At 37.0% G+C, this 24955-nt stretch overlaps 1 protein-coding gene across 1 annotated transcript in view; it reads right to left on the bottom strand.

Moving 5' to 3' along the window:
- The window catches only part of mdga2a (MAM domain containing glycosylphosphatidylinositol anchor 2a), a 225656-nt gene that overhangs the window by 126939 nt on the left and 73762 nt on the right, over positions 1-24955 (bottom strand). Inside the window, exon 3 of the mRNA XM_053489383.1 lies at positions 5804-5978. Within this exon, the coding sequence (XP_053345358.1) occupies positions 5804-5978 (175 nt within the window). The remainder of the gene's footprint in view (positions 1-5803; positions 5979-24955) is intronic.

Genomic DNA, 24955 nt, shown 5'->3' with positions numbered 1-24955 from the left:
CACCCGGGCGACTCTGGGCTCAAAGACCACTTGGGCAAAGTGTCCAGGGAAATTACCTTAAAAAATTTACTCTATTGCCCAATCTATACCCCACCACCAAGCTGCAATCTGCTACAGCAGATCGGATACAGCCAGATCAGCAGTGTGTCGATTACTCCCGGTGGCTTTGCCTGACTGGATTCAAGGAGCTTCAGTCATAATGCTCATGCTTATCTTGTTTCTCAGATCTGTGAGAAAGGCCCAAGGGCTGGTTGCATTTGGGGTATAAATTCTACTTAGGATGACTTCTTTGTGCTCTCATTCCCAAGAAATCAAGCATATAAATCCTTCGGAACAGAGAAAGCTCACCGATCATGCAATTTAAGCAGGAGAGGAAGAAGAACACTAAGTGAGCAATGGAATCTTTTAAAAGATTTCCCATACTGCTTTTTTCTCTCTCTCTCTCTCTCTCTCCCCTGACGGGTGCCTCCCATTATGTATCTGCACCTAATCTGGTCTCTCACTATCTGTCTATCTAGAAAAGCTTTAACCTAATGGAACTGTCCATCCCAGTCCATAGCAGGGTACACTCGCATTTCAGGCAGTGTCACAAAGACAGTAAGAGTGCCATTGGAACAAAAAGAAGGTTCGACAGCATTAATGCTGCCAAGCCGTAAATGTTACGTGCTCCAGTGTCCAGAGTAGCAATTACAATGCTAATTAGCAATCAAGGCTTTGCAACACTAAAGCACTAAAAATAGTGGGAACTAGCAAAGTCTCATCAATTATCTTCACCACTGGGTGCCAGCTTCAATATATCTCTGGGGGAAAGCTGAATTTCTTCAACATGTTCAACGTATTCCATAACTAATGAAAAACACATGGTGTTCAAACTCCAAGGCCAAAGTCAAGGATATCCTGTATGTTTTAAAACAATAATGTTATTCAGTGTAACTCTTTAAACTCATGTACAGTATTGGTGAGACAGGGATGTTCAACTCCAGTACTGGAGGGCCAGTGTCTCACACAGTTTGTACACGTATTCAATTTTGCACAATTTGGTACAGGATGTCATTAAGGTCTTGTAGAAAAATATAAATTTTTTGGGAATGGGATTTTAATCCGTCCATGTGCCACCCTGCACATCGGACGAGGCCTAATCCCCACCCTGAAGATATCTGGTTGCCAGCTTGGTGGCCAATTGTCATTTTCATTAACACAACAGGCAATTTGGAAAGCGGAGTTCCCGGAGGAAACCTAACCAAGCACAGGGAGAACATGCAAACTCCATGCAGACAAACCCAGATCTTGGAGGTGCAAGGTGACAGTGCTAACCACTAAGCCACAAAAAAAATATTTAAATACCACTGCAAAAATATGGAATTTATATAGCTCTGAAAAGTCAGATGAACAATTTTATTTTCAACATCCAATTCAGCATTCCATGCTAAGTGCTAATTTCCAGGTAGAATTAGGCCATTCCTGACTTTGGTGCATTCAAGTGGGAAAAAGTGGATGTTCAGGTTTTGTTAGCCCCTGTAGATGCTAGGGCATGACCATATTTGGGTCAGACACAGTGAGCTGTATGGTCAGTGTTTTAGAGTTAACCATCGACTTTGTCTGTATGTTGATTTATCTAAAGCTAATATTTGTATTTGCAGCATATCTCATTTAAAGACAGGACATTTATTTCCCATGCTACAGTATGCATAGCCGTGTCGATTTAACGCCACCCTGTGAATGAGGGAAAACTTGGATTTGGGAATATCATTTAATGAAAGACATGCTCCCCACTTATTTTTTTGAGAAAGAATGTTTCACAGAGTTGTGCGTTAAAAACCGTGATAGCGCCGCCACAAGTATGCAAATAATATTGTAAAAGGGTGAATTTGCTTTAATTTATTTGTCTATATTAGTTTGTCTGGTCATCTGTTATTTTACATGGACACTGTACTTCCTAGGAAAAGGTTGCACACTGGACTATAGGAACGTGTGCAAACTTCGCCTGTGCAGAAAGTTTTTTAATATTTAATGTTAATGTTTTAATGTTCATCTTAACCTTTTTTCCTAGTGGTCACAGTAAAACCTTATATACAGTATACACTAATCAGCTGTAAGTAAATAATAAAACTTATCTCATTATCTCATGATGAAAACACCAGTACAGGGGTGTGATATAATATGCAGCAAATCAGTTCTCGAAGTTGATGTTTTGAAAGCAGTGAAAATGAGTGAGCGTAAGGATCTAAACAACTTTGACAAGGGTCAGATCGTGATGCTAGACAACTCCAAATGTGAGTGGAGAGTGAAGTCTAGGCCATTTGGTCCGAGCCCACAGAAAAGCTACTGTAGCATAAATTAATCGAAAAAGGTATTGCTGTTTAAAATAGAAAGATGTCGGAACACACAGTATGTGGCGGATCTGTGTGTAAGGGGCTGCGTAGCTGTGGACCGCTCAGGGTGGCCATAGTGACTCCTGTTTTACACTGAACGTGCTTACAATCAGAACTGGACCATGGAGTAACAGAATGAGGTAGTCCGGTCTGATGAATTGAGCTTTCTTTTACATTATGTGGATGGCTGGGTGCAGGTGTGTGGATTAGCTGGTGAAGAGATGGAACCAGAATGCACAATGTAAAGCAGGCAAGCCGGCAGGGGTAATGCAATTCTCTGGGCAATGTTCTGCTCGGAAACAATGGTTTTGGGGCATTCATGTGGATGTCACTTTGACATGTAGCAGCTACCTAAACATTGTTACAGACCAAATAAAACCCTTTAAGGTAGCATAATATGCTACTGGCAGTGGCCCGTTTGAACAGGATAATGCGCCGTGCCACACTGCAAACATTGTTCAGGAATGGTTTGAGGAACATGACCAAAGAGTTCAGGGGCCTCTAAATTCCCCAGATCTCAATCTGATCAGGCATCTGTAGGATGTTCTAGCATAACAAATCTGATCTACACCTTGCAACTGACCAGACTTAAAAGATTCTGCTGCTAAAGTCTTAGTGGTAAGGCCTTGTGAAGTCGAGGTATAAGTAAATCAGATCAGCGCTGTTTAGCTGTGACAAGAGGAATGTAAAAAAATATTAGGCAAGATTTTCTTTAATAGTATGACTGATTTAAGGCATATGTATGTATGTATGTATGTATGTATGTATGTCTGTATATATGTATGTATGTATGTATGTATGTATGTATGTATATATGTATGTATGTATGTATGTATGTATGTATGTATGTATGTATGTATGTATATATGTATGTCTGTATGTCTGTATGTCTGTATGTATGTCTGTCTATGTAACCTTTGTTCCTATATAATTTTTTGGGGGACTTTTGATTTAGTATTGATTTATGTTATTTATTATAATATGCAGTACACTGTTAAGGTACTTGTGTATTTTTATTAAGGACCAAGTATTACTGTAGTGGAACAATAAAACATATCAAGAAATCTGGGTTACAAATGCATGTATGCACATTACAGGAAAAAAATTATAATGATTAGTGATATTTTACTGAAATTAACTGTATACCAGTATATTGTTACATAATTAAAACAAACATTGGACGATTTTATGCTGAAATTAAATCCAAACTTTCTCTTTTTACTACAACCAAAAGCAGGGCCACATTTTTCAAACAAGAAAAAATGAGTTAAAATTTAAAACAAGAGATAAATAATGTGAGATGACAGAAGACGGATGGCTTCTAAAATACAGTACGTTAGGTAATATTGAAGATTCCATAACCCCTTCTTCATTAATTATAGATTCCCATGTCTATTGACTTTTTGACTATTATTACTAAAGATTTATTACATTATTACATTGGTATGTCTAAATATGAATAAGATCTTCATTGCTCAGGTTCCTCTCTTACACTGTTTAAATCATGGATATTTTTTTTCTTTCTAGTAAGTAACAGTAATATGATTTCATCATATGGCCAAACACCCAAAATGTGGCTCCTCCTTAAATTGTTGTAACAAGGTTAAAAGCATATAATTTTATAGGATGTGTTTGTTTGTTGGGAAAGTTCAAGTCCCAACCACCAGACAGTGATGACAGTGTTAAATTTTTTCATATTCACATTATATTTATAAATATAGCTTGCAGGGTAATTCACTGTTAAAAATTTGAAATTACAGACACCTTACTCCAACAGTAGAACCTATTATGGTGCATAACTAACATTTCTAAAATGTCTTTGTTTTTTATTGATTTCATTTATCTACAGAGATATTAATAATTATCCACTTCTTCTGAAGTCATAGGAACAACTACAGACCACTTCTCAGAGAGAGAGAGAGAGAAAAAAACTAAATGGTGTATTGGAAGATTAAGTGTCATGGAAAGGAAAGGAGGCTGTTAAATTGCATCAGAACCATAGATAGAAACATGATAGTTTGATTGCAGTCCGTTTTTGATTACTACATTGGAGGTGATGTACAGTATTTTCGAATCCTGATACTCACCCACAGAAAAGCTACAGTATTTACTGGTTCTGGATGTTTGACTTTCATAAAAAAAATTATGTGCCCATATTCCTAACACCCACCAAAGCTTGAATCCAAAGTATTTACTCAAGAAGAATACATTTCTTTTTATTATTATTATAATGCCTGTGACATATTCAGTAATAAAAACTGTCGCATGGCATGAAAGGAAATGCAGTGTATTTCACTGGTAATCTTATGATGGGTTTTACTGCAAAATGCGATAAACCGGATTTGTCAGACCTTCACTCAGTCTGTCGAATTATATTCTTCAAGCATACAACGACGTCGATTCAGAAATATACTGTATAATTTTTTTAAATCTCTACATATGCTTCTTTTTGAGTATTGAATAGAAACGTTGAAAATGAGAAAAAACTATTTACAGTCTATTAGTGCTGCAAAAGAATAAATGCAACATCATATAAATAGATAAATAAAACCCTGACTTCAATAGCATATGACTTACTTCAATCCCTATCATTAAAATAATCAGTAAGCCATTATGCCTTGAGAATACAGGCAGGGTCATTCTGCAGGAGACCACTACCATCGGGATAGAAATGTTTCAATCAGAATTTGGAATTGATGCCTCCCAGTAAGGATAAGGGTGGGCCTGAACCATGTCGGTGAAATGCCTTCAGCACAACACACACCTTTTTTTTTTCCTTTAATAATTAAACTGTTAATGGCATATTTATAAAGCTACCTCAAATGTTTCTTTTATTAAATGTGACTTGTTACAATATGTATAAATTCTATTCATCAGTGTTTCTTGTGAAACGCATTTAATTTCATCTATGTGTGTAATAAGCACAAATAATAACGAATCAAAAATATAACATTTACATACACTGTTCAAGATGGTACCTTTTACTTCACCATCCTATGCTGATTCATGTGATACAGCACTTTTGGGAAACTCGTTACACTCCAGTTTTTTCAGAGTACAACTGCAAAGGGCTTTGACCAGGCTGTTTGTAACACCCACAGGCACAGTTCTGAATTTATTTGTTCTTTAAATGTTTGTCCTTGACGAATAAAATCAACTCTTCCTCTGATACCGATGAAGTCGCAAATACATAAATCAATATGTGATCTAGAAACAGATATTCAGATGTCATGAAGTAACTACGGGCAAAATCTATGAGGCAGTACACAATGTACCCTGAAGTAATCAATCAGTAATCAATGACATAAATAATGCCTGGCTACTAAATATTGAGCAGCGCTGCTTCTGTTTTTATAACTAATTCCCATTAAGTGCTTTCTTATAAAAGCTTTCTTTTCGAAGAAGTTTCATCAAATGTGAGGAATACTCACAGTAGACATCCACTCTGATAGACTTAATTGCTGGCGAGCCGAGACCATTTTCAGCCTTGCAGTAATAGCGTCCACCTTGGTGCCGCTGGATCTTAGCGATGTGAAGTGTCTCATTAAAAACACTTGAATCCTGAAAACGGTCTGACACGCTGCCTGCTGTCTTAGTCCATCGGATCTACATGAAAAGAAAGAAAAAGAAACAGAAATGTAATAAAGCAAATCATTAGACACAGTGAAAAAAAAAATCCTTTTTCTTTGAAAATGTTTGGGACATGTGATGTAACACTGAGCATTTACATTTAGTTGCACTTTGTGTCGATTCAGCAGTTTCAGAAGAAAAAAAATGTCTTAGTTTTGGTTTTAAAAAACTGACAGAGGTGCATGGAATAAAAAAACATCTTGCCATCCTGAATAATTTTATTAGAACCCAATAAATGAAGCCTAATGTTAAGTTTACTGGATATGTTATGTATCCCATGACTATAAGATTACTCATAGCAATGGGAGCCATAAATATACAGTTATGTTGTGAGAAATTGTCACCTTTGGATAGTTTAGGTAGAACGTTATAAAAACTATGTCTGTATGAGAGCGTTATGCGTATGAGGTAAATGAGTATCTATAACGTTTTAGAAGTTTCCAGGATTAAAAATGCATCTTGACATATTGTATAAAAGTAAAATCTTTTTCCTGAATAACTGTTTTTGAGGCAATAGAAAACATATTCGTATAGAAAACATATTCACCATTATGTAAGGAATTACACATGATCTACAGTATGCTTTCAAAGCCAAATAATCCACACCCGAAATTTTACCCTAATATTACCCTCCTCAATGCAACCTAATACAAGGGTTACTGCAAACTTCACACCTTAAGGTGTGTCTTCTGTGGCTCATAACCTTTGTGTCAATACACTGATGTTTTAACAAGAATTTTCAACTTAAACTTGCAATTCAATTTGAAAAGAATGTTATCATCATCTCAGTAATGTGTCATTCATACATCAACTAAAAAAACTGTTAACAAATTACGAATGTCTGATATACTTAGTTTATACACTTAGTCATGTATGTCAAGCATGATGTCAATATTTAAAAAAAATTACACATTATTATTTTTTTTTACATAGCACAGGTACTTGTTCTTAGTTTGTTAACCATGAAGTAATCCCCTATGTGATGCATTGTGCTCTTCTTTTCTTTACCTATGGCTTGATATCACTAAGCTTTCTCTATTACAATAGAGCTCAATCTGTCACTCTTTATATACAACATTTCTTACGTTTTCCTCATCACTTATCCATCTATAGTGTTTGTTAGAATTGCAGTGAAAGTAGAGTTATTCAGCTAGAGAAAGCTTGTGACTGATGTGCATGAATGAAATGGCAAGAACCTGCCTGATGAAGGGCGCACACTGTTGTTCTCTATATACTGTAATGTAGATCAGTTTTCACCCATCATCTATGTTTGTAATATGATGATTTAGGCATTTTCACATACACCACAGTCTGTGCAAGCATTGCGTTCAGAAATAGGAAACCCACAGGTGTAGTCAGCACAACACAGTATAGTTACTTCTGATAAACAGGAGAAACTCTTTCTATCTTGTTTTTGTCAGACAAGCAGTCTGTAATTTAAAAGTTTTTAGGGGTGTCACATATTATTAAGGGTATTGCGAATCTGCCTCAGAGTGGGTTGCAACAGTTTAAAGCATGAGAAAGCACTGCTCATGATTTGACTCAAGTCCATGTGCTATAGAGCAATGCTACTTGTTTTCTTACATGGTGACATTGCTTACATGTGTCATGTCTTCTCCAATCATATACTGGAATATGATGATGACTATTGAATTTCTTCTAATAATGAACTTATTTTACACACCTCTGTCCTGCACAATATAAGAACAATTGAGGCAGGACAGCTTACAGTATAGTCAGTAGTGAATCTAGAGTCTGTTCATGCCTTGGAAGAAAAAAAAAGCAAAATGTTAACTTTTTTTTCCCGAGGTCTATAGTATTATTGTCAAAATGTAAATAAAAAGAATGTAAAAAGACTTGTAATAAAAAAAATGTAAAAAAGTTATTTCAATTATAAACAATGTAAAATAAAAAAAGGAATTTAAAAAATTTTAACGCAAAGAATGTAAAAAACTAACTAACCATTTTAAAAAATAAATTAAAACTTTTTATAAAAATTCTAAAAAAATCTAACCTTTAACTCAAGTAAACATTAAAAAATACAAAAATATGTATATATATATATATATATATATATACAAACAAGGTTTATAATGCCACCTGCACAGTAAGAAGGATGGTAAGAGAAGTAAAAAAAATTCTCCAAAGTTCCCTGTTAGAGAACTGATTAAAAAAAAAAGGCATTTTGGAGTCCCAAAGTCTTCATTAGACAGGCATTATGAAATACCTCTCTGAAATACCAGGACATTTTAAATCAAAATCTGATGGCCTCTGTCAGAAAGCTGAAAATGGGTCATCATTGGGTCTTTCAGAAGGATAATGACCCAAAACAAGTGGCGAAATCTACACAGAAATGGTTCAGCAAACACAAAATCATCCTCCTCTCAGGGCCATCTCCGTCCCCAGACCTCAACCCAATTGAAAACCTGTGGGGTGAGCTGAAGAGGAGTGTGCATAAGAGAGGACCCAGGACTCTGGCAGTTCTAGAAAGAGGAATGGTCTAAGATCCCTTTATCTGTATTCTCCAATCTTGTGAAATGTTATAGGAGAAGATTAAGATTTAAAGTGCTGTCTTGTTGGAGGTTTTACAAGTATTAACATCAGGGGTGCCAATAATTGTGGCACACATGATTTCATGTAAAAAAAAAAAAAAATTAGTAATGTGGGATTTTTTTTCCACTGAATAATTTTCTCCTGGATTTTGGACTTTTTTTGTTGCTTTTTTCTCTTTTATTAGAAGCCTAAGAACACATCTTAACCAGGGGTGCCAATAATTGTAGAGAGCGCTGTAAGACGCTAAGTGGCTAAGCACAGCAGTCGTATGAAAAGCATGCAACCACTAATTTATAATTAGAACCTATGTAGTTCTACTATCCAAAAAGCACACACACACACACACACACACACATACACACACATACACACACACTGTATGTCTAACTGAATTCTACACCAATTCCTTCAATGTCACAAGCTTGCTTTAAATCATTGTTAACAGATGTCCCTAACGTTACACTTTTATAGCTTTAGAGGAATATTTATTCTGATTGTAGTCAGCTGAGTGTTGTATGGCTAAACAATGTCCCAGGGTGATTCATGTAAATATGACTGAAATGGTCTTAAATCAGTTTCACTGGTGCCATATCAGGCATTGTTTTTATACAAATAAGCATATAGTTCTTTTTATGTTTCTCTGCCTTTCTCATGTCTTCTGACCTGCTTTTTCTTTTTTGTTCCTTCTTTGCTTAGGTAAGTGATTTGCAAAGTGCGTCGACCCCTAAGCATAACCTTAGCATTAAATTCTTCAGACCTGCTGAGTTATGCATATTGCATACATTTCTATTCTTGAAACTCTCGTCACCCATCACAAGAAATATATTACATTATGCATTTTATTACTATGCACATCATAGCAGCTTCTGTATGTAATCTGGGAAGAATGCAATTTAGACAGTGAGAGCAAAGCAACAAGGATTGAGCATGAGTGATGTCATAGCATGAGGTTACAGCATTCAGTACTGTTCTAGCTTTTTGTACTTGTCTAATGGGCGAAGCAAGTGAACATTCTAAGTAAATTTGAAAAAAACATTACTAAAGTTTCTTTCTCATTTAAATTAAAAGAACTTTAATTAAACTTTCATATTTACTACATGTCACAAAAGGAATTTCAAGCCCATTTTATTTAATTTGGATAAATGCAGCTTATAGTTCATGAAAGTCAAAAATACCCAATACCTGGTCTGGGATCCATCAGCTGAATTAATGCATCAATGCGGCATAGCATGAAGGCTATAGGAAGGTAGCACTGCTGGAGCGTTATTAAAGACCAGGTTGCTTTGATAGCAGGGTTAACTCATCTTTATTTTTGGGTCATGTGTTTATCACCTTACTCTTGGCAATACCCCAAAAAATCAATATGGGTTTCATGTTGAGCAGGTTGCCAGGCCAGTGATGCACAGTAATATTATGGTCAGCAAACCAGTTAGTGGTAGTTTTCCTACTGTGTCTGTCCTTCCGTGTTACATCCTGATGGAAAATGAATTATCCATCTCTATAAAAACTGTCAGCAGATGGTAGCATGAAGTGCCTTAAATCTCCTGGTAGACAGCTCTGTTGACTTTAGAATCTAAAAAAAAACAAATGAACCAACACTAGCAGATGACATGGTAACCCATATCATGTGGAAACTTCACATTCTTTGGCTGTCCACTCTTCTTCCAGGATCTACAACCTTGATTTCCAATGAAATGCTAAATTTAATTTTATCTGAAAAGACCACTAAACATTCTGGATAATTGATAATTGCATTGGAGAAAAAGAATGTTCCAGTTCTTTTTCTCCTTATCCCTGGTAAGATGCCTCCAATGTTGTTCTAGAAGTTGATTTAGGAAAGGCTTGATTCTAGGAAAGATACTAGTAATGCAACAGTAATCACTCATTTTCTGAAGACATTTGTGCATTGTGGCTCTTGATACACACACTCCAGCTTCACTGTACTCATTGTGAATGATTAACAAGAACAGTGTTTTCCAAAGTGAGGGTCATGGCGGTACGACATGTGGGCCATGAGACTTCACTTACAATAAATAAAGATTTTATATTTTTTCATTTTGCAATTAGGTTTCAAAATAATGCATAGTAGAAAATATAAATAATTTTTTATATAATCAGAGCAGGAATTGGGCTTAAGGCGCTGCTTTCTTAGGTTTGGCTGAGCTGAAGACCTCATGGCAGCAGGCTAGTGAGGTGAGATACTGTTGTGTTTCTCTGTACAGTATGTCTGTGCATCAAACGAGTGAGTCATATCGTTCTGTGTTGACTAGCATACAAACACAGACAGAAAAAAAAATGCACAGATATTAAAACACAGAGAACACATACAGTATATGGTGTAAAAAAAAATACACGTCGCATCATGTAGTTATTTAGAGTAGTTCAATAGATCATGTCTACACATCAAGTATGCATGGAGCCATATCTGATGCAGACAGATGCAAGCTTAAACATCAGTGCACTGTAAGATTACAGCAGTTAATGTGATGACGCATGTACTAAATAGCTTGTCAGTACACCAATGGTGTCATTATGTAGTGTGCATTGTGTGAATTGGGGTTCAGCCCTTAATTCTCTCTGACTGGCACTGACAACTATGAGATTAATCTGTGCAGTGCAGCAGGATGCAGCATAACCCATATTGCCAAATTGGCATGCTAAGCCCCTTAGCTGTAGTCACAATTACAGTGAATGTATTTAATAATGTTACAATAGGCTTTTTGACTGACCACTTTTCTCACAAGCATTCTACCTAGGATTTCTGAATGACTGCAGCTGCCCTTCCTGAACAGAGGGGAGGATGGGCGGAAAAGCAGAGGCCTGAAAGAAAAGGGTCTGGGGGGGAAAGATGAAAAAAGTGGAGGGAGGATCTGAATGCTCCCTAGCCAATAGGAGCTTTCACATCTACAGGCACTTTGGAGTCCACCCAAGTCATTAGTCCCATCTCTCTCCACTTAACAAATTCATGCACTGCTCAGCAACTGCTGGCCATTTTGACTGTTTTTATATTGGAGCAACCCTGCAGCATCATGATGCAATCTGCACAAAAGCCAGTGTAGTAATCACAAATACACGAACGAAATCAAGTCAAAATCAGACTCCTGTCCAGCTGGTCTCAATAACAGCGTGCATGCATGTGTTTCTGTCCATCTGCTTCAAGTCACACTTGTGCATCTGATTCACTACAGGGAAATGACAGTCCTGTGAAATCTGCTCACCTTCATCAAAGAACAAGGCTCTGATACCATTTCTGTGCTGCAGTCTGTCCAGACACTATGATTGCCTGGAATTGTAGTATATCACGGGATGAGGTTAGCAGCCCATGAAATGGAAATTGCATTATATTTGATGTGATTATTACATTCTCATATATCCATCCAGACCAAATTAGACAGACATACAGTATCACCTTGGATGAAGGCGGAAAAAATTAAACTGCAGATTTTTTTTCAACCTATAATTAGAAGATATCCTGTTCACAAATATTTGAATTGTTCATAATTTCAAATTGTTCAAAATTTCACATATTAGTGTAAAGCAGTATATAAGAGGCTGGAAGAATGCCAGAATCACTCCTTTGATTTGTAATAGACTGACATTCATTAATCCTGGTGTCTTGTTTTGATTGAAAAACTCTAAACAACTAATAAGCAATAAACTGAGATGAAGCAGCGCTCATATCAGTGCTTCTTCATATTGTAACCTCCAGAGCACTCAGGAATGATGGATTGTCTATGCTGCACATTGCTGAACGCCCTTTATATTTGACTTGTGTTTACCAACACTGTATGGTGGGTGGAGAAAAACCCTGACTTTCCATTTTTTCCCCATTTTTTATTACCAGAATACACTAAGACACAGCTCAGCAGGTGATCGATTTCAAGCCATACGGGAGTCAATTACTGTACATTTGAGCCTTATAACATCCACTACGGAGAACACTACTTCGGTGAATGTGCAGTCTAAATAAATTATGAGATGGAAAGTTTATTGACTCATTTCTGCTGTTTGACTGAACTGTAACCCATCTCCATACGAATACGAAAAAAAGACTGCTACAGTGATTTATACTTTCCATTTATTTCCTCTTCCTTTGTGTAAAGCAAGGTGATATATCAAGAAAATTTTTAGTCTTGCATAGGTGAATTCTAATACACCACAAGTTCCCCCCCCCAAAAAAAGTGAAGTGCCATTGATTCCCTTATATCCACATACCAGATTAGGTTTCAAGATATTTTTGGAAGAGTTGTGTCAATTATATACAAGAGGTGGAAAGGGAGCAAAACTAAATGTACTCTTATTACAGTACTAGAGTACATAGCTCATTATTGTAATTGATTTCTCATTATCACTCATTCATCCTTTATACTGCTTTATCCTGTATACAGGGTTGCGGAGGCCTGGAGCCTATCCAAGGAGACTTGGTGCATGAGGCAGGGTTTACCCTGGACTGGGTGCCAATCCAACACGGGGCACACACACACACACACACACGCACACACTCACACACACACTTATTCACACACTATGGGTAATTTGGGAGTGCCAATTAGCCTAATCTGCATGTCTTCGGACTGTGGGAGAAAACCAGTGTACCTGGAGGAAACCCACAAAGCACACTGGTAAACATGCAAACTCCAGGCACACAGACCCCGAGGCTGGAGGTGCAAGGTCTGGGAGGTGCTAGGCGACAATACTAACCACTAAGCCACCATGCTGCCTTAGTTGATTTCTGAGTATAATTAAATTATTTTACTTACTTGAGACTTGTAAGTCAACTAAAAGACATTATGTGCAAATTAAAAATAATTCTAATAAACCTAACCATAATGCAATTTTCTGCCAAATCTCCACACTTCATGTGCCAAATGCTTTAGTTAGCAGCAACAATGTCTGACACAATGGAGATACATGAGTCCAATTTATTAGACAGAAAAAAACTAAATGCTAACGAGCTGCAGACTAATCAAGCCAAAATCCAGGGCTGCATAATTTGATTTAATAAATAAATAAATTTAATAAAACATTGTGATAATTTAGCCACATATTACGATTGTGATTTAAACTGCGACAAGTACCATTATTATTCTATAGTAACTATTTACAGTATGTACTGTAGGCTAATAGCACAAATGATGCCATTAAGAGGATTTTTGCTAACATTTGTTTATAACCTCAAAAGTTATAAAAAAAAATATACCAAATGCTTAAAATGCTCACAGACAATGTTTTGGCATTTTACAGCTCACACTCCAAACCTATGAAAGTATATACAGTACATGTAAGTCTTTAGCTAACTGTTAAAGCTAATCTAGCTAATCACGTCTTAAACTTCAGGCGTTCTTCAGCTGTAGTGATAAGTGATAAGTTTTGCTTATAGCCTTTTAAAGACACGTGACTGTCATGTGTTAATTATTATGCTTGAGGTGTATTTCAGAGCCAAAACTTACAGAAATATACCTGTTGATTACCTGATAACCTACCAGATCACCTGATGCTTAGTCACACAGATAAAAGAGTGAGCTAGCTTCTTTTCTGCTGATTATTTTAATATCAGTAGGATGTGTTGGATGCTGTGACGTACTGTATTCCAAAGAGAAACAAGCGCATGACAAAAAGATAAAGACTATAAAAAGAATATTAAGTTACCTCAGACATTTTAAACGTTTGTGAATTCTGTTGAATTTTGTGGCGTTTGCTAGAGTTAGCGTTAGCTCACTCAATGCTTCTGCTGAAAATAGGATGCTGCTATGGAATGTGCAAAGCGCAGTCACAAAATGATGTGAAGGTAACGTTAACCATTACTGACGTTTCATGCTTTCCAATTAATCACTAACAAACTGTTTCAAAGTGAAATACCAAACAGCATTAAATGGAAAGCTAATGCGCTACATATGGAGTACAATCACTTTGCCCTTGATCAGGGGTTAGAGAGGGATTTGGGATTCAGCCTTGTGTTAGAAGCTAATTAGCCGTGAAACACAACACGAATGGTTTAGAGGCAATTTGAAAATAAGAAACAACTTAGACGCACTCACTAAGGACACAAAGTGTTGTTTGAGATGACATAAGATTAAAAACTGTGTTTTCTTGTTAAACGTGCTACTACTGTATGTCTGGTTTTGTATGTGGGTTTTCCCTTTCACCATCTGGAATGGGCGGGACCAAGGTGGACTGACTTTGTGATGTCACGTGCAAAATTTCAATATTCAACAATCAAAATGAATAAGTGTCACATGACTGTCTGAATCATGATCAGGATCAACTACCTGAAATTCCAGTAACCTACAAACATTGATGCTGCAAACTTCAAGCTCTCTACCAGCAAGACCTCACTCCCTGGACTACTAATAAGGCACACCTATTTGCAGCCACCTGTTAAAGTACCTGTCCAGTAATTATTGAAAAATAAATGCTCAGAGTTTCATACTCACTTTATTAAGCCTGTTTATGGTTATTCATTTTTTGTTCTTGTTGTTTTTGCTCTTTTTTGGATTTTGCCCCTTGCCTGCTCTTTGATAATCTGCTTGTACATCCCCTGACCTTCTGCTTCATTTTGAACTTCTTGCTCACTCTTGTGTATTGCTTTGTCCTAAATCATGCTTAGTAAATGTTGTAACTGCATTTGCATCCTACTTGAAAGATAGGTAATTATATTGTACTGTCAAAAAATTTGCACAGCAATATTTGAATGGACCACCTTTAGCTTTGGTTATAATGTGTATTCACCATGGCACTGTTTTGACTTGCTACTCGACCTGCTTTGACTGCCTTCAGAGACATGTACAGCAGTAACTATGCATGATGGGTACATGGTTTCATGTGCTTCTCTTCTTACCCTGATGCACCCATCACTCTGGAATAGGGTTGATCTGGACTCAGCACAGCACCAAAGTCCAATCTGTATGTTTAAGGCTTTATGGGTGAAGCCTTTTTCCCCCAATTGGCCTCACTAATAGTTTTCCTATTGCCACTTCCCAGTGGGTTCTAAACCCAATTCTATTCATTGCAGCAATCTCATTGGTTATTTTATTTGCTTGATACAGGCCAATAATTTGAAACGTTTAAAATATTTTCTAATATCTTTACAATGATCATGGATACATCTTCTGATATGGGTGACAAGAAATGAGAAGTGCATCAGTTAGGGTTAAAATAAATGTTACCAGTTAAACTTTACTGCAATCGCTGCAGTAATAAACCAATCAAGCCAAGCACAGTGAGTTGAGGTCTTTTTGTCTTTTTGGGGGGATTTTGTGCAAGATGTAGTAAAAACATGACCAAGAAATACAAAAATGTTATCAGGAACAATAGCAGTAAGAAAAGGTAGCGACTTTTGGTTTCACTGGATTAATTGCGTTGCGCAATATGAAATTTCGTCTTGAGAACTCGCCTCCAGAAATAATTAAACTTGTATGCCTCGGTACGACTGTATTACGTTTTTGATCATTGCAGTAATGTTTACTACAACATGGTTGACTTGGATAAAAATGCATTTATAAGATAGGATACATAAGAATAGTTGAGTCGGTTGTACACATAAAGAAGGTCATCTGTAAAGTAGTTAATCAAGTTATTTTTAACCAAATCTTATTTAATCTTGCTTAACTCTTTACTAATTTTACCAAAATGAATTATTACTAGAGTAGCAGTATGTTTAGTTGAGTCAGTGTCTTTGTACTCTTTCTTCTGCTGTATGTATACAAAAGTACCAAGATTAAATAAGATTACACTTTATTGATCCCAAGGGGAAATTAGAAATTATTCCTAAGGACACTCATGTCCTCTTTGGCCCAAGCAGTGAAGGAACCAAGACAGACACAAGCCAGTAAGATGAGGTAATCAGACTTTATTATAGTCTATAATAAATGTAAACAACTTCCTACACACAGCTAACTATAAAAATGCAATGTCAGTTGAGTTTGGGGTGTGATTTGTGCCAATAAAGAAACAGATATAGATGACTTAAAAAACATCTGCAAATAAGCCAATTAACATCTAGTATTACATTTGAGTTATTGAAAAAAATACATCATGAACAGTCATTATCAAAATTATCATCACTTTTAAAAATGTTTAAATTTACCTATATGGGATACATTCATGTTTAAAAGTTACTGTAGTAACTCCTCTTTTACCTTTATCTTTCTTGTGTAAAAACATGATAAAAAAATCTGAAAGTGGCGGGTCTGAGTATTAGACAAATACAACATCTGATGCACAACATATAACATTTTTTCATTGTGCAATTATTTGTTTAACAAAAATGAAGGCAAAAAGTATGTAAAGTAAGTAAAAAGTTGTGGGCAATACGAAGTACGCCAATGATTCCATCGCTTGTACTGTAGATCCACCTTTAGCAGCAATAGCTTGAAGTAATCGTTGGCCCGTTCTGCTTTACAACATTGCTTCAGTTCATTGGGTTTTGGGGCTTTAACTTCTGCACTTCTGCACAGCTTCCTTAAGGTCCATCCACAGCATTTCAATTTGACTGAAGTCTGGACTTGGACTGGGCCATTTCACAAACTTGAATCTTTTATTTTTCTGCAAGTCAGATTTACTGGTTTGATTTGGAACATTGTCTTGTTGCATGACCCAATTTGGACCAAACTTTAGCTGTCAGACAGATGACCTCAGGTTTGCTCTAGAATACTCTGGTATACAGATGAGTTTATGTACCACTGATTGACTACATGGTGCCCAGGTCCTGTAGCTGCAAACAAGCCCAAATCATTTCCCCTTCATCTCAGTGCTTGACAGTGAGTATGAGGTGATTCTGCTGAAATGCTGTTTGCTTCTCCTCAAACATGTCACTGGGCATTAAGGGCAAACAACTCCAATGTGGTCTTATCTATCCATGGGAAATCATGTTAGAAGACTTCAGCTTTTAGATGCAGTTTTGCGAACCTCAGTCATGCTTTTGTGTTCTTTTTAGACAGAAGAAGCTTCCTTGTGGTTACCCTCATGGGCATTAACATTTAATGTGCTCAACAGGCCTTTAGGATCTGGATCCTGAGGACCAGCAGACCTTGGACAAAAGTACTAGAATGTCCGCAGCTGGGAAGATTGTCCCAAATGTCTTGAATGCCTTTCACTTGTGAATAATCTCTCATTGCAAATCGTTGAATCCTAAATTGTTTAAAAATGTTTTTCTAACCATTTCCAGGTTGATTTGCAACAATTGCTTCGCTAAAACTATTGCTCATGTCTTTTCTTCTTGGCATTATGTTAACACACACCTGAATAGTCCTGACCAGCAAACTGCCAAAACGTCTGCTTTTATATTTTATATTGTGCTTTTATAATTTTGATTCATACACATTCACATTTTATACAGACTTAAATAATTCTTTTAATTGTGTAAAGCTGCTTTGCGACAATGTCAATTGTCAAAAGCGCTATACAAATAGAATTTAATAGAATATAGAGGTCTGCACACCCGCTGATGATCAATTAAGCGAGGGCTAATGATTTTTAAGATGCAACTTACCATCTTAAATCCTGTGGAAGCAGCAGCTTTTTTTTTGGTTTTATTTTTGTTAATTCATAATAACACAGTAAAAAAATATATAATATTGTGCCTAATATAAAGACGAGATAGTTTTAAATTATGTTTAGACACGAAAAAACACATAGCATTAAAAGGTGCGTAATAACTTTTCTTTCTGATCAGTCCTGTATTCATACTGTAGGGCATTAAAATTCTTTTTTTTTATTTAATCGTGTTGCCGAGATTGAAAAAATAATATAAAACATTAAACACAGTAATTAAAAAAAAATAAAAATGCTCTGTGTTTTATGAGTTAAAGGCAGTGGTCTAGTTGCTCACCTAATATCTGGCCTTAAAGGTACAGTATAAACTACACACAAATAATTTTCATAACTGTTGCAATCAGACTTGAATTTAATTCATTTGAATTAAAGTGAACAATCCAAGCATGTTTATCTCTCAGTAGAGTTGAAATACAGCTAAAACAATATATCAACCACTGTTCATGTATCGTCCACAGCCAGGGGACTCTGGGGGTTTGACAAGAAAGATGAAAACATTGTCAGTAGGACAGCTAATTGATATGCTGCGTGTGGCTTCAGTGATGCTGTCTACACATGCCAAGACACGAACTGTGAGTAAATCTCTTCTACAACCCACTGAGATTATTCCTTACCAAAGGTCACACACTGCTTTTTTAACAGCAACACTGTCCCAAAGAAGGTGTGCAACGTGACAAGTGAAGCCAGAAATACTACGGCAAAGCCACTGTAAGTCGAAATCTCTAATATAAGATTTAAAAAAAGATAAAGAAAATAAAAAAATCATTCATGTATACGCCTGATTTATTGTGCTCAGAATTGATCCAGGGTTTATCCAGGGTGAACTACTCCCAGACACAGTAATGGCAGGTTGTAATATTAGATAAGAGGGCTAAAAACTAAAATCTGTTAATGCTGTAGATTGACGAACTTAACTGAACAACATGAGCAATGCATTATACCATCTCATCTCATCAATGGCGTAATGATGCTTTCACACACTTATGAAGCAGATAAGCAGCTGCATTCATGATAATATTTTAAATGGGTCAAGTCCATAATACTTTGTTGCATCCATGCTGTGTCTTCTCCAAACACAAAAGCAATATATATATATATATATATATATATATATATATATATATATTTGCATCGAGACACCATGTGCTTAGTCTATTTTCTGCTTCATATTCTCAAGGACAAAAAAAAAAGCACAGCAGTTTCTGATGTTACAGATATGTCAGTGGGCTGAAAAATACCCTTTCAACCTACGTAAAGATGAAATCTAGGGGGTGTTTTACTCTATGTAATTACCTGACATAGCTGCTACTGATACACTCCTTCAATCTGGAAAGAAATCAAGTCCAGTCTTGTTTCTCCATAACATTCTGTGCATTACCTCTTATAACCACTGGTGGTGCTGTTGTGCTTTGTTACCCAAAAGTCCTGTCTTAAAACATCTGTTAACAGCAAATGGATGCCAAAAATTAAATCCTATGTTCATGTCTTTTTTAACCTGCAATTCGGCCTTGCTAGCCAATTTATACCAGAAACACCTGCTTTGCACCTGAAAAACTGGACACAAAGCAAAAAAAAAAAACACAAACCTTAGGGGAAACTAATCACGCACATAGGATTAAACCAAATCTTTTATTAGTCAGTCTTTTATTGTATTGGAATCTATATAAATAAAATAAGGTTTTTGCCTGTACATTGTTCAGAACTCACTCTTGCAGTGGTGGTTTCTGTTTTATCCATTTGAGGACCAGAAACCACTCTCAGAAAAACATCTGTCTGTATGTCTATCTGTATATATGTTTGTATGTCGGTAAAGTTAAACCTGTGACATAAATTAAATCAAAATGCTAAGTGGAAGAAACGATATGAGCAGTTATGTCCCAGATTACGTCTCAGCAGCCAACACGTTTTTTTGGACGAGTATAGTGCTTTGTTCTTCAAGGTGGGCGTGGCTATGCACACCACTCAACAGAGCACCAACAGTTTACCGAAGATAATGTACGTTCAGAAAGATACCCCCAAGGCATAAAAAACCTCATAAAACAGAAATGAACACTCGACACAGCATGGCTTACTCCAAAAAAAGGCAAGTACGCTATGAAAAATAAACCCTTAAAGATATATGGACAGATCAATGTACGCTTATTCTTCCTATGGGAAGGTTACAACCAGTTTGGCTCATTTTTTCCAAAACTGTGGTGCTAATTAAAGAAGTAATGTGAAGCGCCAGATGAGATAAAACACGGGTCATTAATGCAAACATATCCGCAGCAGTCCGAGGTAAGGGTGTGTAAAGTACCTGAACTGAGAGCTCAGTGTGAAATCAGTGAGTGAAATCAAAATGTTGAGTAAAAGTGATGTTATAAACAGATATGTGCCGGATGTAATAATCTATTTTAAACAGGGAGTGTATTTGACTGAGAATGAAAGAACTTACTATAAAAAAAGGTTTAAGATACAGAATTTTATTTTTTTGTATTAATAAATTAGGCAGAATACAGAATGAAAGACAGACATGTATGTGGGCTTCAACCTAAAATAATAATATTGCTGATTACATTAAAGCTGATCAACTTATTTTTAGGTTTAAAACTATTTTTAAAAACTCTTTCCCCATCAATGACGGAAGAAACTTGCTTCAGGTCCCAACAGTGGCAAATTGGTGGTGCTGGGGTTTAAACATGGCACCTTCTGCTCTGTAGTCCGACACCTTAACCACCGAGCTTTCCCTGCTCCCTGTTACTGCCGTTATAGTGTAACGCTCTAATTATTTTTTTTCTCCAATTAAAAAATCCTGTGACTGTTCAGTACTTTATCCTGTTCCTTTCACAAATGTTGTAAAAACTAACTGCAATTAACAAACTACAGGAAAGCCAAATTTAAATTAGCTAAATAAAACATCAAAATAAAAAAAGAAATTGATTCTAAAAACATGGCCAACAAAAAACATTTCTGGCCAAGTTGCAATTATCAGAGAATAAACAATGACTTGGTTTTCTCACACCATTGCCTGCTATTAGTGGGAACATGGCATGGGATTTCACACATTCTTGTCATCACGAGCCTCTGCATAACTTTGGCTGGATGAACGTGTTTACAACGGGTGTCTGAAAAAGAGACCAGCTGAAAAATTTCAAGATGGCTGTGATGGTCCACAGAGCGCGAGGGAAAGAAAGGAGTGTTCGTTCACTGCATAGGCAGCTGCAGAGACTGACTTAACGGCTTTGTAGCCATGTTTGCTCTTGAGCCAGCAGCACCGAGCTGTGTGAGCTCTACCCTCTGTGTCCACTAATTGCTGTCCACTGACCCGCTGCTCTCCACTGCTTGAACCTGGCCGACAATCGAAACGGGGACGCAGGGTGTTTACCCAGAGTGCTGCAGCGTCTTTGCACTATGACCTTAAACATTAGATGAAGAGAGAGATGGACAGAACACAGATGGCCCTTATTCTGTGACCCTTATTCCTTATTATGTAAGTGCACATATGAGTAACAGGGCTGACATACAAACCTTTTTTTTTTTTATACATATGCTCAATGAAATTGCTGTATTTATAGAAATAAGGAACAAAATAGGTCAAATCAATCTAACAATCTTACCCTATACACCCTGTATGTCCAGTTAAGCTTTGTATCACATCTGGCTTTGAAGGTGTGTACTGTAGGCTGCAACCAGCATATGAGCAGAGCATTCCGGCAGCGATGCCGAGAGGGGAATGAAGGACGTCTGGGCCAGACATGCGTGACGAAGGTAAAGTGTTTACAAGCCAATTGCAGCTGGCAGTTAGTGGAATTCCCATTTCATTCCCATTCAATTTTGTTTTCTTTCAAAACTGGAGTCAGGACAGTGACGATATTGGCTATAACTCATTTTAAACTTTTATATGTGTTCTCAGCATTGGAGATAATTATTGAAGTATTGTATAGTGCGGCAGTCCTTAAACAACACTGTTTCATTTCCTTAACTTAAGTCTCCATTCATGTTTTGTAACATGACGTTTATGTTGTAAGGCGTTTATGACATAAGTACAGCAAAGTGAAGTAAAGATGCAACAAAGAAAGTTGTTTTTACTGCTCTCCTCATACAAACTGTTGAGCTTAGGGATGCAGACACAGTGTTTCCCGACAGATATTCGTCACGCTTGGAGGAGAGGCAAGGACGTGAGCGTACAGTAAATGGTGGTTTAGTAAAATGGAGTGAAAACCTTATAAACAAAACAAATACAAAATTTAAAGACTAGACTATGACTGATGGCTAGAAACTTTAGCCTCACACTAATGGTAAGACACAAGACAAGGGGTGAATTCCTATCAGCCTGAAGTTCCCTGCTAAGTACACTGCACAGGGAGCCACGTTAAATGCAATCCCAAACCACAGGGAGCGAAGCTGCTCTCTTTAAAAGGAACTGTACTGTAAATGGTCTATGGAACAAGTCTACAATGGAGGTGCGTTCCGATCGGACTGAAGTGGCCTGCGAAGTATACTTCACATGGTGTTCAGCCATCTTGAGTGTGATTCCAAACAGCAGGGATCGAAAAATGCATCAGTTCAAAGGGAACTGAGAACGGTGTAGGGAACGAGTGAACACTTCACCGGAAAAAGTGAATGAAAAATTTCCCACAAGTCATTCCGTCTCGCTGGAGCGTAAAAAATGGAGCTCGAAAAAGGATTTATGTATTTATTATCATTACTCTCGAGGGCCACATTATATTTAAAGGACAAAGGTTTACCTTTTAATGTAATCAAGAAATCCTTAGTATTATATAGGCTAGTAATCTGTAAAATAAATAAATAAATAAATAAATCTCTTTAATCAATTATTATTATTGTTATTATTAATCAATAATTTACTTTAAGTTATACACATTTTAATAGTGTGTTTTATAATGGTATCAGTTTTTGTTTCAATAAATATTCAGTATCTAATGTCTGAAGTGTGAAAGCAGCGACAGGTAGCCGAGGGTTTATGTTGCCATGGTAACACACGGAGGAAGTGGCGTCTGCGCTGGTGACTTTGCAGGGTGTCCCAAATGGTGGAGCTTTGTTGAGGGAAATTCCCTCAACTGTACAGGGAGCAGGAAGTATGGAGCACACTTTGAAGTACACTGTGGAACGGAATGTAGCCAAGACCTAAATGAAACACCGATTTTGAATAGACAAGCTAATCAGAGATCAGGTGAATGCAATTGTGACCATGAGGATATGGCAAAGTGCATGATGGGAATTGAAGTTTTAACATAAAAGTCCGCCTACAACCCAGAAGTTAAAAACACAAACTGAGGACAAATACAGGAGGATCCTTGTCTGACTGGTGTGGAATCTATGGGTGATTAATTACTGTAAAAAAAATATCATCTTGCGATATCACAGGTTATATTTTTTAAATGTTGGGATAAAATAACCACTGTATAGAAAGAAAGAGCCGGTAAGCACTGTCTAGTTGGTCATTTTCCAGGAATGTCGCAGATAAGGATTGCCAGCCAGTATAAAGTAAGACTGCTCCATTAAATATTCTGTAGACTGACAAGAGACTTGATCCACTGTAAGAAACAAGATGTCACACAAAGCACACGACAGTTAATGGGCACAATTGTTTGGGAGGTCCCGCCTCCTAATAACACACCAGTAGGTGGATCAGTGACTCCATGTGTATTGACCCTAGGTGTGAATTTCTGTGTGTGTGTGTGTGTGTGTGTGTGTGTGTGTGTGTGTGTGTGTGTGTGTGTGTGTGTGTGTGTGTGTGTGTATTGAGCACTGCAATAGACTCGCGCACTAGGGCATATTCCCACCTCACACAAATTGTTCTCCGGGAGAGACTCTGGATCCACCGCTACTCTGACCAGAGTTAAGCAGCTGATTAAAAGAAATAAAGGAATTAATCATTAAGATGATCATCATGTTTGTTCATTAACACAGTGACTTTGTTTTCTATTGTTATTCGTGTAATAATTCTGAAAATTTCAGAGCAACTACACCATGTCTAGTATGTTAAATACCAATTAAAATGTGTTTACGTGTAATGTTGTGTTTCCATTCATTCATCCATCTAAGAACCCCTGTAGTCCAACCAGGGACCATAGAGGCCAGTGGTGACCATTGTATTTATTCCCTTTTATCCAACCATAGTAGGATCTCTGGTCAACATTCACACACCACAGGCAATTTGGAAACGCCAATTAGCCTAATCTGCATGTCTTTGGACTGTGGGAGGAAACGTTTTACAACCACAAACAGGAATATGAGGCTGTAGTGTTTACAGATTCACAATAACTGGACAGCTGAAAGCCAAAGCATCTCCTGATCTGATAAATTCAGATTTTTGTTACAGAATGCTGTTGCTCAGGTCAAAATCTGGCATCAACAGCATATAGAGAATACATGGACCTACCCTGCTCCCTGTTACACAGGCTGGTGGAGGTGGTTTAATGATGCGCGGAATGTTGACTTGGCATATTTTGGGCCCATAAATACCAGTTGAGCATTTGAACACCACATTTTATTTAAACATAACTTTTTGACCAAGTGTATCCCTTTTAACTACTCCCAGCCAGACAATGCAGCATGTAACAAAGCACCTTTTTTTTTAGAATTGGTTCCAAGTACATTTCAATGTACTTTATTGACTTTCCCTGTTACCTGATTTAAATTCAATATTGCACCTGTGCTGAGATTCATAGCACAAACTCGAACACTGAATTCTAATACTGTACATCCTGTCTAATCTTTGAGGAGACATGTTGCTGGTATGTGCAGGAAATAACAAAAACCTTTCTTTGACCATCTCGTCTAAACAGAGGCCAGCAAACAGAGGCTAGACTAGCTCCTACTGTGATTCTAATCAACACCCCTAG

This window comes from Clarias gariepinus, chromosome 27 (genome assembly GCF_024256425.1).
Source record: "Clarias gariepinus isolate MV-2021 ecotype Netherlands chromosome 27, CGAR_prim_01v2, whole genome shotgun sequence".
NCBI lineage: Eukaryota > Metazoa > Chordata > Actinopteri > Siluriformes > Clariidae > Clarias > Clarias gariepinus.
Note: the sequence above shows the minus strand (reverse complement) of the source record. Positions and strands in the feature narration are given on the sequence as shown.